This window comes from Phyllostomus discolor, chromosome 4, assembly GCF_004126475.2.
Source record: "Phyllostomus discolor isolate MPI-MPIP mPhyDis1 chromosome 4, mPhyDis1.pri.v3, whole genome shotgun sequence".
Classification (NCBI taxonomy): Eukaryota; Metazoa; Chordata; class Mammalia; order Chiroptera; family Phyllostomidae; genus Phyllostomus; species Phyllostomus discolor.
The window spans coordinates 147070814-147085312 of NC_040906.2; the positions used below are offsets into that span (position 1 = coordinate 147070814).

Sequence of the window (14499 nt, forward strand, 5' to 3'; positions counted from 1 at the left end):
CACCTGATACAATGCGTGCATGGATGCATCAGCTGGAAGAGGGGTCATTGAGCTGAGAAGCAGAGCCAGAGCTCTGAAGACCTGGAGTAAGAGGTGGCATTGGGAGTGCAGCAAAAACAAGTACCTGAACATTGCTGTTGGCACTGTGCCCAGAATTCCTGCCACAGAACTGACCCTAGTGCCTTAGGAGCCAAAAGTGTTGCAGGGACAGTGCTAGCTCTGGTGTCCTGGATCCTCTGTTTCAAATTAAACACTAACCTTTGTTTTTCATACAACCACAGGGTGCAAAGGTCACAATTTATTCCTAGGAGATGGAGAGCCTGGGTGATGGGGGTGGTTGCTACACAGAGTAGAAAAAAAAACACTACGTGCACAACAGCGCCATCCTGCTGAAAAGCATGCACCCTGTCAGCTTTCAGCACTCTTGTTTCCTTTCATTCACTGCAGGTCAGGTTAAGGGGAAATTATTTTATTATGACACATCCCACTTGAAATTCCTGTGGCAATTATCTCTACCCCCTTACTGTAATGCTTCTCTCGGTAACCCAGTTCTGGACAAACAAGGCTTCTCTTGGCTTCCTTAACCACGGGACTCATTCGAACCTCACTGCTGACTTCCTCCCAGGAAAGGGTGTTTTGAGGAAGACCAGGGGCTGTGCGTTCCCATTTTACCGCAGTGCCCATGCCCTTGAAATGTGTCATAGAATAAAATTTCAAGAGAGTTTGTATGTTCCTGGGGTGTAGATGGGGACCTCCCACCCTCCCAGAGAGGGGCTTAGGGTGAGAAGTACCCTGGGATCAGCCCCTTGAAGCAGAGGGTGGGGTAGAGGAGAATTAAAGGAAATAATTGGAGGAAGCAGAATTTTGTTTGAAGGGAAATGTGACAAAACTACATAAGTAAGCAAGGGTAAATGAAACATATTATGATGAGAAACATAGATGCCACATGGTCAAGGAAACATTTGGATCACAGAGATCTCAAATTTTAACCACAGAACCTCCGCACTCTGCTCCCCCATGATCCTCCAAGGGCTGTGACTCTTTCCTGCCCCTCATCATTATTGCTTTTTGATCAGCTCCCTGGGGCACTGGCAGGGTGGAGGGAAGGGCCTGGGCTGGACGAGAGGCACCCCACTCCCACCTCTGCCCACCCTGGGTTGGGAAGCGGGGAGCTGATGGAGGCACAGGTACCCTCTGCAGTATGAAAGCTGTCCTCATGAGAACCCCTTCCCAGTGGACAGATTTGAAAAATCAATCAATTAGATCCCATTTGCAATTGAGGACTTAAATGTAATGCTGCTGTGTCATTTTTAGAATTTGCTTTTGTTCTGCCTGCAGGCAGTTGATGAAGCACAGCATGCTGTCTTTTGTTTGTACAACGGTGTTTCATAGCCTGTTGCACTTGTAGTTGAGATATTACTGTTACATGTCAGTTGCACTTGTTTACATGTGTTTTTTGGAACTTGTCCTTATTTCCTTTTTAGGTTAATTTCCATTGTATTGTAAGGCAAAACCTACAGTTTCTATTTCTTTGGCATTATTTAACCCAGGAAAGACACATTAGTTTTGCATCCAAGGTGCTGACTATTCACATTGTTGAATGAAAGTTGTTAAACCTTTGGGCAATGGTCTATGTAGAGTGAAAGTATGAATTATACAGAGTTAACCGCTAATCTGATATGTTACTTTAGAAAAAATGAATTAGAATTTAATTATAATGCTTTGCATTTAAACACACCTAGTGTATAAGCCATTGTACTTTTTTTAAAATGCTATGCATTTTCACTGTATTCTCACATTGGTTAACTTCTCAGAATAAGTCAGAGAAACGTAAAATAATTCAGCTGCGTGTCTACACCCAGACCTGAGACCCTATCCTGTAGGTGCAGGTTCTGTGGACAGTCCAGTGTCACTCCTGTCCCAGAGACACACCCCTGTGACTCCCCACGGGAGGGCCCATGGAGAGAAGCACAGGCACAAGGCCGTGGGGCTCAGCGGAGGGAGAGAGCACATCTGCTGGCGGGGTTGGTTCAGGTTGGGAAGAGACAGTGTACCGACCGGGCTTGAAGGGCAGTGGGCTGTCATCAGCTCTCAGTGGGGGGATTGTTATTCTAGTCAGGTAAAGGTATAGAGCCCCTAAAAAGGCCTGGGGGTTAGGAAATTGTCGCTGGGAATTAAGGTAAATACAGGGACCACAATGTCCCCTAGTCTGATCGGAACATGGCTTTTAAAGTAGGAGTAGGCTGGGAGAAAAATAATTTTAACAACGATGGCTGGCAGATGTGGGGTACCTTCTCTCAGATGGCAGACCATTGTGTAAAGTGCTTTACCTGTGGCATCTCTTTCAACCTGGAAGAGGTCGGGTTGAGCTTTGTTGAAGAGTTTCTCACAGACGAGCAAGTGTTGTCAGAGCCGTGGTGGAGCAGGTCCGTACTGAGATGAAGCTCACGGAAAAGTGGAAGACGGTGCATGAAGTCATTCGTGGGTGCTCAGGGAGAGGTGATGAGGACCCGAACTATTTCAGCATTAACTTCATATTGTAGTTTCTGCTAAAAACTGCATTCTATCACTCAAGACATTTCGGTGGACCTCTTGGGGACCCAAATGGCCTTTGCTGTGTCCTAGGTTCCCTTATTGGGGTATGGAAACCAGTGGTCAGTGAGGCTGACGTCCCTCAGTGTTACCTGAGACCAGAACCCTGGAGCGACACAGATTTGTCTCTGTCGCTCATTCCTTACATCTTGTCTGTCTCCAGCTGATGGAGGGGTCAAGGCTGTCTCCTAAGATTGTTGATGTCCTATCTCATTTCATGTATCCCCAAAGCCCAGACTTCTTCAAGGTTCAAGTTCTCAGCTGCTGGAATATACTAATCCCATGTTACAACTGTCTTGCAGATTCCATTGTGATTGGATTTTGGGTTGGTCTTGCAGTCTTCGTGATTTTCATGTTTTTTTGTGCTGACTTTGCTGACGAAGACAGGAGCCCCACACCAAGAGTAAGTCTGGGCTGTTCCTAAATATCTGTTAAGACCCCACAGGGAAGGAAGAAAAAAAGGGAGAGTTACCACAGCTGCCTTGCCCCAGGGTGCCCATGGGCGGCATCTGCCTTCCCCCTGGCCCCTTGCCTCTGGGGTGTGTTTGCAAGTGGATCCCTGTGAACCTGGGTCTTTGGTCCTTTCATACAGCCCTAATGCTGATTCAGGCCTGGTTTTTGTGATGAAAGACTGATTAAAGAGAATGCATTTTCTCCTTAGTCCCAAAAGAATTTAGATGACTCACCATACTAAAAACAGTGAATAAAGACAACAGCAAAGCAGGGTGAAAACTAGTTTTAAAAAACATTTCAAGGAGTAGAGAAAGAGTTGTTACTGAGTATTCGATTGAATTAATCATTGACAATAAGTAATGAGTTCAATGCTGAATTTCCTTGAAACTAGGATAAAAAAGGAAACATCAAAGATTATGTGATTCTCATAGCAGAATAAAGAATATTTTTCTTGGGCTTTGGATTTGAGGAGGAAATTATTGCAGGAATACTTAACACTGAGTAACATCAGAAGGTAATTATTCAATTATAGCTCCAAAAATCTCAGAAATGTTTTAGAGATTTTTTTTATTCTAACTCTTTTTAAAAAGGGGGGAAGGTCATGCCTTGGAACCTGCGTAGTGGGCCCCAGCAGGCGCAGGCAGACGCTCGCATCAGGGAGTTAGAAGAGCATTTGGTGAAGGGGCTGTTGATCTGTTGTGACCAGGGAGGGAGACAAAAGCCCCACAAGACAGGGCAGCAACCCAGGGCTAGCGATCCTGAGGAGCAGCTACCACCCTGGTCTGAGGGAGGCCTGACTGGGAGCCCTGCTGAGAAGGCTGTGGCGGCAGAGAGGAGCTGTGACTTTGGAGAGAGGGCCACAGACGCCCAATGTGATCTCTCAGAGAGGGAGCCTCTGATCATACCCGCACCTTACTTTCCTCCCTCCCTCCCTCCCTCCCTCCCTCACTCCCTCTCATCTCTCACCATCGCTCCCACCAGCTGAACACAGCAACACAACCAGCAGCCAAGCTCAGAGGAGGATGGGGGAGGGTGGAAGGGACCTGGGGAGTAATGGAAGAAATGTGGCACAATTCCTAATCCTTTAAATTCAGCATCTCACTGAATGTGCACAGCCTGACAGCAGTGTTCTTTTTATTGCATTTCACTACATAGTCTCCAGTGCCTGCCTGTCGTTTGGTCTGTAGCCTGCACTTGAACTATAACAAATGTCTGGGTACAGGGAACAGTTCTGTCCATAACTCAGCTATTTCCAGACATCAGGGTCTGGAAAAAAATTAAATTCCTTTTACACAAAAGGAAAATACCATTTTATTGCAACATCTGGAGACATAATGTTGAGAATCTCTGTAACAGCCACTGAAAAGGTGTGAACTTTCCCCTTTCTCTCTCCAAGTCCTCATAGACATTTGCACAGGCCTTTACTTCTGGTATGTTGGTCCATGGGATTTGAAACTAGGGTGTGGATTGCAACAGTGGTAAGAAAGGCTTACCACTGTTGCAATCTGAGTACAAAACTCAGATTAGGGTACATCTCATTGAGTGGTCAGGGAAGAATAGCACTGCATTATCTTCCTTTTCCTCAGAGGGATGGATGCAGTTTTGCAATATAGTCATTGAGGTGGATTTGTTTGATGTAGGATGCAGGTGATTGTATAGGTGGGAACCCTAGCCCAAAACAGAACATGACTTCCTGTGACGGTTAATCTTATGGGTCAAGTTGGCCAGGCCATGGCACCCAGAACTGGGTCAAACATTATCCCAGATGTTTCTGTGAAGGTGTGTGTACATGTGTATGTATTTAGATGAGACTGATGTTTATGTCAGTATTATCTGAGTAAAGCAAATCATCCTCTATAATATGGGTGATCCTCATCCAATCAGTTGAAGGCCTTCCTGGAAACAGACTAACCTGCTGTAAGCTAAAAGGAATTCTGGCAGAAGACTGCCCTGGGTCTGCAGCCTGCTGGCCTACCAGCAGCTTTTGGACTTGCCTGTCTCCTCAATCCCATGGGCCAATTACTTAAAATAAATCTATATATCTCTCCATAGACAGATGAAGAGAGAAAGAAAGGGGCGGGGGAAGAAAAGAAAGAAAGGAAGGAAGAGAGAAAGGAAGGAAGGAAGAAAACATCTCTCTCTCACACACATCCTTTTGGTTCTCTGTTCTGTTTCTCTGGAGACACCTGACGTGTCATGATGACCTTCAAAAGCTGAGATTTGCATTTCCAGTCTTCCAATAGGCAGTTCAGTTCTACTGCAAATGGTTTCTCATTTGATGGCAGTTCTGAATAATCTCAATCAAAGATCAGGGGTAATTGTGACTTGTCATCTTTCAGTGAGGTTAAGAAGAAAGTCTTATCTCTTTTTTACTTTTAATACAGTAGTGGGTCAGCCCACTGAGATACACCTTAAATGCTTTTTGGAATCCAGGGCAATGTAAGATAAGGCATTTTGTTGCAGTATATCAACAGAAAACAGAAGGAAGCAGACATGCAGAAAAATCTCTAAGTAGAAATGTTAAAAGGGCTTTTTGATCTGAATAAATTTGACCTTTATTTAGCAGAAATTTTCTCTAAAACAGACATTATTTTTTCCATCCAGCCAGCCTTAATATAAAATAACCCCTTTTAAGTTTGCCTGTGATACTTAGGCATAGAGGAAAGAATGATAAACCATTGAGAATACTGAGACCTTTTAAAAAATGTTTACCATATACTAGGGTCTACTAATCACTTGATGGGTATATTCTCACCAAATCTTCATAGGAAGTTGAGATAAACGCTGTAAGTGTTCCCTCTTTACAGGCAAGGAAAACGAGGCTGAATCACTTGTCTGAGGTCTCACAGGTAAAAAAACAAATCCTGTGGAGCCAGGCCACAGCCTCTTTCACTCTGAAGCTCCTGCTAGTAACCACTTCAGTAAATGATCTTGTAACAGTGATTTTTAATCTTCTTCTGTGGAACCAAAGATATTAGTAAACAATCAGGTTTGTTTTCTTTTACTACATATTGGACCTAGCATGACCTGTGGAGTCAAAGATTTCCAGATCTACTTACTGAGATTTTGGCTGGATTTTTAACCTCTCTATGCTTGAGTTTCCTCATTTGTAAAAATACAGTTGTCCCTGCCTCTTAGGATTATGGTAAAAATTAAGTGAGCTAATGCCTAGGGAGCCTTGGGCATATGCTGGGATCACAGTGGTACCCTGTGAAGATGAGTCCACCCCTTTGGTGCTGGTGGAAGTCTGGGTAAGGAGTAGGAGGGAGAAGAAGGAACCCATCCTCCCATCGGACAGCCAGGGCCCAAGCACTCACATAGCATTTCCGCTTGTCAAAATGTTGCCTCATCTACCCGAGCTTAAGCGTGGGTGTGCCTCCCAGTGAAACAGTAAGATGAATACAGAGAATCTACATAGAGAATCTCACTCCGTGATGGACTGAAAGGACTGACATGTCTGAATTCTGATTGCTTTATGTAGAAGCTGTCTGGGTAGTTTGTCGTAAGAACTTCCTTGGGTAGGATATCACGGATATGACTCCAATGTATTGGTTAAGATACCTGACCAAGTCTGCAAGCTCAAAATGGATTAGTGGTGAATCTGCTATTGAATTCCATCTTATCCCCCATGGAGGCATCCAGGGGCTTGAATGGCTCACCAGGGTCTCACCATTGCTGACACATGGGAAGGGTCTGTGTATCCCTTTTGCAGTGGGGAGACACCAGGATGGCAGAGACCACCACCCCTGCCCCCACTCCCTGTGTCCATAACCACACAGACAACACTCATCAATTGTATTGTCTTCCGTGCACAGCCACGACTCTGCTTCAGAGTCATGTTCAAAACACCACTCCAGGCAGCCACCAGGAATCAGTCACAGTTTGCCTGAGAGAGATCACATATTCCCCATCTCTTTGGGTGGCAAAGAATTTAAATCTATTCAACTGCACAGAACTAATGACATCATAATAAAACTGGCAAGTGTTTTTCCCTCAGGTTTAAGACTTGGGACCATATTAGGTAAGAACTTCAATGGGAATCACTGACTTCCCAGTGGCTTCTGTTCAGGGAGAAAGCATGCAATAGTTAAGACTAGGTTATAAGACAGTAAGAAACAACTCTCCATATCTCAGGCCAGCACAACATGAGCTTACTTCCTACTCAAGCTACATGTCTGCCAAGGGCTGGGAAAAGGTGTACCGGAGCTTCTGCACGTGCAGCTGCAGTAGCTCCAACACTCAGCTTCTGGGGCTGCTGGGACAGAGAGGAGGAAGCCTGGAGATCTCATCTCTGCTCTTCTGCCCCTCATTCAGGAGGAGCACATCCCCTCCTCTCACAGCTCATGGGTCAGAGCTTGCCATGACCACCTGGCTGCCCGGGCTGGGAGGGCGAGGAGGACCGATACTGGTACTTTACTGGTAGTAAAGGGCACTGTAGAGGGGGAAGGCTATTATAAAGCTGACATCACCTTTCTTAAAAGCTTTTAGACCCAAGAAGCAGCATTAATGGGGCTTATTTTCCCCATCGAGTATGTGCTGTTGTGTGTGGGGGAGTAAAACCCTCTTGCCTGGATACCTCATGGGCAATGAAGAGAGAAGATTCATTTTCCCCTGCTTTCTCAGCAAAGGAGCCGTTTACTCCCTGTGCTGTCTTGTTAAAGCATTATGGCTCCATTATCATAAATCTGCTGGAGAGCAAGAGTAGCAGGGAAGGCTTGAATCACATTTTTATGTTGAGCATTTTGGACTTCTTTAAAAAATTATCAAACCCAAGACATCATATGCCTTAAATACCCTCTGCTGGTAGCCTTTGCTAAGTGTCCTTTGTCCAGGTGGAGAGGAGTTCAGGGCTGCACACGACCTTATGAAAGTGGAAATCACATTCTACCTTGTGTTGCAGTTCACCTCAATGTGGCACTGATTACGGGGTATACGCAATGCAGCTAAAACCTACTAGCAGGAGAGTGTCAGTGCTCAAGGTCTTTGATAATGGCCAAAGCCGCAGGAACCAGCTGGCAAGTACAGATGCACTGAGTGGTTCCCAAGGAAGCCCTGCCACTCCGAGGGGTCTACCCCTATCAACAGGTGCAAAATCTGACCATGTTACAAGTCTTATTCAATGTGTACACCTTTGTTCAGGAGTCACTCTTAATTCCTCATCAATTAAGAGGTGTTCCCTCAGTGCCGTGGGCTTGCTCAGGACTGTGCTGAGGGCTGCACTGAAGTAGTGGAGTTTTCCAGAGAGACTGACATCTTCCTGAAAGTCAGTATTACCAACTAAAGCAACCAAAAGTTACTTTTCACATACAACCCTCACTACATCTGCTCATTAAAGATATCTTAAGGAGATGGCAACTTGCAGATCAAGAGAAACTGTTTGCAACACATATACCTATCAAAAAACTTGAATTCAGAATATATTACAAAGTTAAAAGAGAATATTTGCAATACATATATAAGACAAAGGCCTTTTATTCAGAATATATTACCAAATGTCTGTGAATCAAAAACAAAAAACAACCCAATTTTTAAAATGGGCAAAGGACTCATATAGACACTTCGCAAAAGAAGTTAAACCAATAGCCAATAAGGACATGCAGAGATGCTCGATTTTATTAGGTATCAGAGAAATGCACATTAAAACCACAATGAGAGGCCATTTCACTCCCACAAGGATGGCTAACATTAAAAAGACGGACAACACCAAATGCTGACAAGGATGTGGAACAACTTGAATTCTCATACACTGTGGTGAGAGTGTAAAATAGCACAACCACTTTGGAAAACTTCACGGTTTCTTATGAAGTTAAACACACATCTACTGTAAGACCAGTAATTCCACTCTTAAGCATGTGCTCAAGACCAACAAAAACTTGTCTACAAAGAGACTTTTCAAGAATTTCGTTACAGTTTTACTCTCAACAGACCCAAAGTGGAAACAACCCAAATGCCCTTTAACAAGAGAATGGATAAACAAGGTATAGTGTGTTTGTACAATAGAATTATACTGAGCAGGAAAAAAAGGCAAGTGATTGTTATGTGCAGCAATGGGATGGGTCTCAAACACATGCTGAGCAAAGGAATGCAGGCACAAAGGGCTCTATATATTGTGTGACTGCCTTTGATGAATTTCAAGAACAGGCTAAACTAAGTATGTGGTGAGAAAAATAAAAATAGATTGCCTATAGGAAGTGAAAATGGTCTGAAAGTTCAAGAACAGGCAAAGCAGCCCTGGCTGTTGTGGCTCAGTGGATGGAGCGCTGGCCTGAGAACCAAAAGGTCTCCAGTTCAATTCCCAGTCAGGGCACATGCCTGCGTTGCAGGCCAAGTCCCCCATTGGGGGTGTTTGAGAGGCAACCAATCAATGTGTCTCTTGCACATTGATGTTTCTCTCTCTCTTTCTCCCTCCCCTCCCTTCTCCCTAAAAATAAATAAAATCTTAAAAAAAGAGAGAGAGAACAGGCAAAGCTATTCAATGGAAATGGAGTTTAGAGCAGTGTTACCTAAAGGGGATGGAAAATGAATGAAAGGAACTTAATGGGATAAAGGAAATATTCTACATCTTAATTGAGGATGGTGGTTACATGGACATATAAATTAATAAAAACACATTGACTTTGATACTTAAGATCCATGGATTTCTGTATGTAAATTTCACACAGTGGCAGGATGAATAGAAACTATTGACACATTGAAGCAAGCTGTGTCCATGATCACAGCTTTCACATAGAAACCCTTTAATTGATCAGTCAAGGAAAGAAAAGAGAAATGAAAGCACAACCTGTTGAATATTTAATGTTTACCAGAGTCTGCGAGTACAAAAATGAACTTTTCCCTTGTTCTCAGACAAGGAGAATCAGACAAATTGCATTGTTCCCACCCCAAGAAACTATCAGGAAAAAGTTGGGGGGCGGGGTGGGGAACAGGGAAGGCATCTCAGAGGCCTCAGCTCTGCCCTGAGGAGGGGCAGTACTCTCAGACTCCTGTGCCTTTGTTCTTCAACCAGGGTGCTTAATGGACCCCTGGCTGTGAACAACCATCCCTGTGCTCTGGAGGAGCTGCTGCACACAGCTGGGTTTCTGGATCTGCTTTCCCCTCAGCTGATGCTCTGAGAGGCAGGCGGCAAAGCTACTACTCAGAGCTCCTTAGCCCTGCAGCTGAGAATGGTGCGGGCCCCTGCAATCTTAATCAGGCCTTTTCAAACATGTGAAGCCCTTCTTTTTTTGCCAGGTATTATTTTATATATTTGTTTGTTTAGTATCTTTATGGGCGCTTTATTCTGATGGCCGTCAATCTGAGAAGATGGCAGGTTTGTACCTTAACATTTTAGTCAGGAATTATTTTAGCTTGTTAGGTCACAGGTTGCTGCGTACTGGTCTTTGTTCTCCAGCATCTTCTAAACCCTAGTGAAGTGGGCAGCAGGGGGAGAATATCACCTGCTGATAGATGAGACCACTTAAATTCTCATTAGAGCAGAAGTCATTCAGACTCTCCCTAAAGTGATTTTTTCTTTAAATTCTGCACACATGACCTACTCAATGTTTGATGATTTGCAAATCAGTGATCTTCACATCACGTTTGCTCAGTGGGCAAGGAGATTTGAGAACCGGGCTTTCTATTAAATGGAAAAACTTGAGCTTCTGTGAGGAATTCCGTGACTGATGTCACCCAGATAATCACAGTAGGAGACAGGTCTGATTTAGAAGCCCCTCGGTGGGCTGTGTGATAGAGCTTCTAGGGTTACTGACCTCTGAAATCCAGAGGTTTGTGTGTATATGTATATATAGGATCAGATTTTCTAGACCTGTATTGAATCTATGCTCCTCCCATCTGTGGGAGTTTGGTCATCAGCACTTTATCCCGCGTGATGGGGCTGGAAGGGAGTTAAGAACCAAAACTGAAGTAGTCACACCCTTGTTGAACACAGCCTACTTTTGGTTAGGTTCTGTCTGGATCTGAAAACCTGTTCAGAAATGATTCTCACCCTTAAGGAGTCACCACTTGTGTGTGAACAACTTTTCTATAAGTCTGGAAAGAAGGCATTAAAGTCCATGGGATACCAGGGAACTCGCCTTACCCATGCTCTTTCTTTCGTGTACTTGTAGGACTAGTGGGGAGTTATTTTATTATTGATTTATTATCATTAAATTGCTAATTTGTTCCACCTTAAATGTGACAAGGGATTAGGAACGTGGGTTCTATTCCCACTCCTGTCACTAACTGGTTGTGTGACTCAGGTGGGCAGGCTGACTGTTCCTTGACTTAGCTAGTGGGTTTGTGGAGTTGGTATCGTAATTCTTGCCCTGAGTGGCTGCACTGGTCAGTTTTGAGAACTGATTGAGATAAAGGGATACAACAGTGCTTTGACAAATGTGATACGCACCTCTGGGAGATATTGTCATTGCTTGGGCTGGCCTGATGTAGGTCAGTGTGTCTACATTTTGAGCATAAATAGCGATCCTGGAGAATTCTATGAAGATACAGATTGTTGGGCCCTACCTCCAGAGATTCTGAGGGTCTGCCATTCAGGATTCTGCATTTTAAGAAGTAGTTGAAGTAATTCTGATTCAGATGATCCAAGAGCCCCACTGAGAATCAGAAGATTCCTCAGCAAGGTGTGTCTTTCCAGGAAGGTCCATGGGCCCTCATCTTGGGGCATTTGCCTTGCGTTTATCTGTGCGTGTTCAGAAGTGATGTCTCTCAGTTCTGGTGTTTGCACACTCTGCACAGGGACTTGCACTCAGTATGTGCTCAGGGGAAATACGCCGGCCTGCTGTACATGTCAGAAGCCGTGGTTCTGCAGTGGGATGAGCTGGCTTGTAAGCAATCTTTATTTCCCTTTTCTTTACAGCAACACAGAGTCTTTGGAGAAGAGATTCAGAATGAACAGCTTTGTGTCAGACTTCGGAAGACCTCTGGAACCAGATAAAGTGTTTTCTCGACAGGGCAACGAGGAATCCAGGTCTCTCTTTCACTGCTACATCAATGAAGTGGAACACTTGGAAAAGGCCAAAGCTGGTCCCCAGACCACAGCCCTGGACAGCGACGTTCGGTTCCAGGAAGGCATCAGAAGCAGCGGGCCGCCCGAGGAGGAGCTGAACAGGCTCATGAAATTTGACATCCCCAACTTTGTGAACACAGACCAGAACTCCTCCTTTGGGGATGATGATCTTTTGATTTCAGAACCGCCTATTGTTCTAGAAAATAAGCCAGTTTCCCAGACCTCACACAAGGACCTGGACTGAAATATATGCTCCATAGTGTCTTCCTGAAGATGTTGGGGTATGTTTGTGTAGCAAGAAACCTTCATTTACCAAAATTGCGTGCGTGCGTGCGTGCGTGTGAGTGAGACAGAGAAACAGAGAGAGACAGGAAGACAAAGAGAGAAGAAAGCTCCCTCTGCAAAGATCTGATTAAACTGAGTTTTTATGCCTTTAAACACATTCTAGGCTTTTGGAGGAATAAAGTGTTTGTAACGTCTCATCTTCCTTGGTGAGAAATTTGGCCACATACTCAGTGTCATCGTTCCTGAATGGGGGTTATCGTTCTGTGTCCCATCCTGGCCCTCCCTCCACCATGCTTTACCGTCAGAAGTCAATTCACTTGACTTCTGTGGGCTCCCACATTGTTTCCTGTAAGACGAGGAGCCTGGAGCAGTTGATCCATCTGGCTCTAATATTTTGTGAATTAATAACATTGCATCCAGACAAGGTTGGAGTAGACACAAAGCTGTATAAACTAGGGCACTGGCTCCTATTTCTTACTGTAGGACCCCTAAATATCTATACTTTCCACTCAACCCTTCACTGACTCAGCATTCACCAGGGGCCCAAGTGTCTACCAGGATGTCAGGACCCTCTTCTCACACATCACTGTGAGCAGTGTTTCTGTTGGTTGTGCTCAAACAGCTCTTCTGAGAACCTCTGGCCACCCATGTGCAAACCTGGGGAGACTCCTGCCCACCCCCCACCATCCTAGAGTGAGTATCAGTCTGTGCTATATCTCATGGTACTCCTGCCCCCTAGAAACGGAAGGGTGGTTATCAGCTAAGTCAGGGAGGTGACTTGTGTGTCTGTCTATCTGTGTCTGGTCACACTTGTGCTATTGGCCACCGACCAAGTAAAGTGCTACTTGCAGTGCTGTCTACTTACTTGGCAGGTGTGTAGGTGACAGTCACCTAGCTAGTATGTGGCTTTGAGCTGAGATGGTGAATGTGTTGTAAATAGGCCACCAACAGTTGTTCGTGTTGGCCTGGTACAACAGAGTAAAGCCTGCACACTGGCATCAGAAATAATTTGGTTTTACGCACTCAGGTTGCACGCATGGCCTGCTGCTAATCTCTGGGTGGCATTTTTATTATGATTTTGTTCACCACCTGTCTTGCTTATGCTAAAAATAAATATATTTGATTGCACAAGAATTTTCTTTGGTTCTTTGTTTTTTTCACACATCCAGTGTAGTTTTCTCCTTAAAAGTATTCCTTGTTTATATGCCTCCTAACTTCTATCAGCTCTAGGGTCTTAGCGGTCCAGTCATGTAACAGATTTCCTCTAGGAATTATTCCACCAAAAGAAATGCCTTTCATATAATGTCTTCTGAGGAAAATATTATTCTTTAAATAACACTAAACAGAACAAGGGGTGGAATTTTTTTCTAATTAAAGCTGCTATAACACATTCTTGCCAATAGTTACTTGCTCTTTTTAATGGCTATTTTCAGGAAAGAGAGCAGGAGTAGTGAAGAAGTGATTTTATTAATATCTGATGTGAATATTATTCATAATTTACTTTACCAAATATAAACCATGAGCTATTTCTTGTTAAGATTAAAAGCTTTTTAAATGGTATTTGATTTAGAAGTGGATTTATTAGAAGGCTGAAGGATATCTAAAAGTTGGAAAAATGCCCATGACTATACCATCATTTTTGTGAACCAAGTGTCAAGAACCGTGAAGGGTCTAAGATTTTACTCCTCCTGCAAGCTAACAAGCCAGCCTGGTGCAGTTTCATAAATCTGACAGGAGACACATGGCTGACTCCTGGGTCAGGGGCAAGAGCTTGGTTACAGCACGCCAGGCAGCATGCTGGTTCCTGAGTTCGTTCCCTATTGCTGTTTGAACAAAAGACAACAAACTTTGTGGCTTAAAGCAGCACAAATCTATTCTCTTCAGGCTCTGGAGTGCCGGAGTCCAAAATCAGTCTGAGTGGGCTGAAATCAAGGTGTCTTAGGGCTGTGTTTCCTCTGGAGGGTGTGGCGAGGAATCTACTTCCTTGCCTTGGCTCCTGGCCCTGTATCACTGCGACCTCTGCTTCTACTTTACATCTCTGTCTCTGTCCTCTTACAAGGACCGCTGTGATTGATCACATCGGATTACCCAAGATAACATCCCATCTCAAGATTCTCAACCACATCTGCAAAATGCCTTCTGCAGTGTATTGTAACTTAGTCACAGGT

The 14499-nt window shown here is 44.3% G+C and overlaps 1 protein-coding gene across 3 annotated transcripts in view; it reads left to right on the forward strand.

Annotated features, from left to right (window-relative positions):
- The window catches only part of MRAP2 (melanocortin 2 receptor accessory protein 2), a 37614-nt gene extending 24155 nt beyond the window's left edge, over positions 1-13459 (forward strand). For 2 of the 3 annotated variants that reach the window (XM_028510467.2, XM_036024430.1), the window contains exons 3-4: positions 2895-2995; positions 11897-13459. In XM_028510467.2, the coding sequence (XP_028366268.1) occupies positions 11928-12290 (363 nt within the window). In that variant the 5' untranslated portion in view covers positions 2895-2995; positions 11897-11927 and the 3' untranslated portion in view covers positions 12291-13459. Of the gene's footprint in view, positions 1-2103; positions 2126-2894; positions 2996-11896 lie in introns of those variants that run through there. The other variant, XM_036024431.1, reaches the window with a different exon arrangement.
- The last annotated feature ends 1040 nt before the right edge of the window (positions 13460-14499 follow it).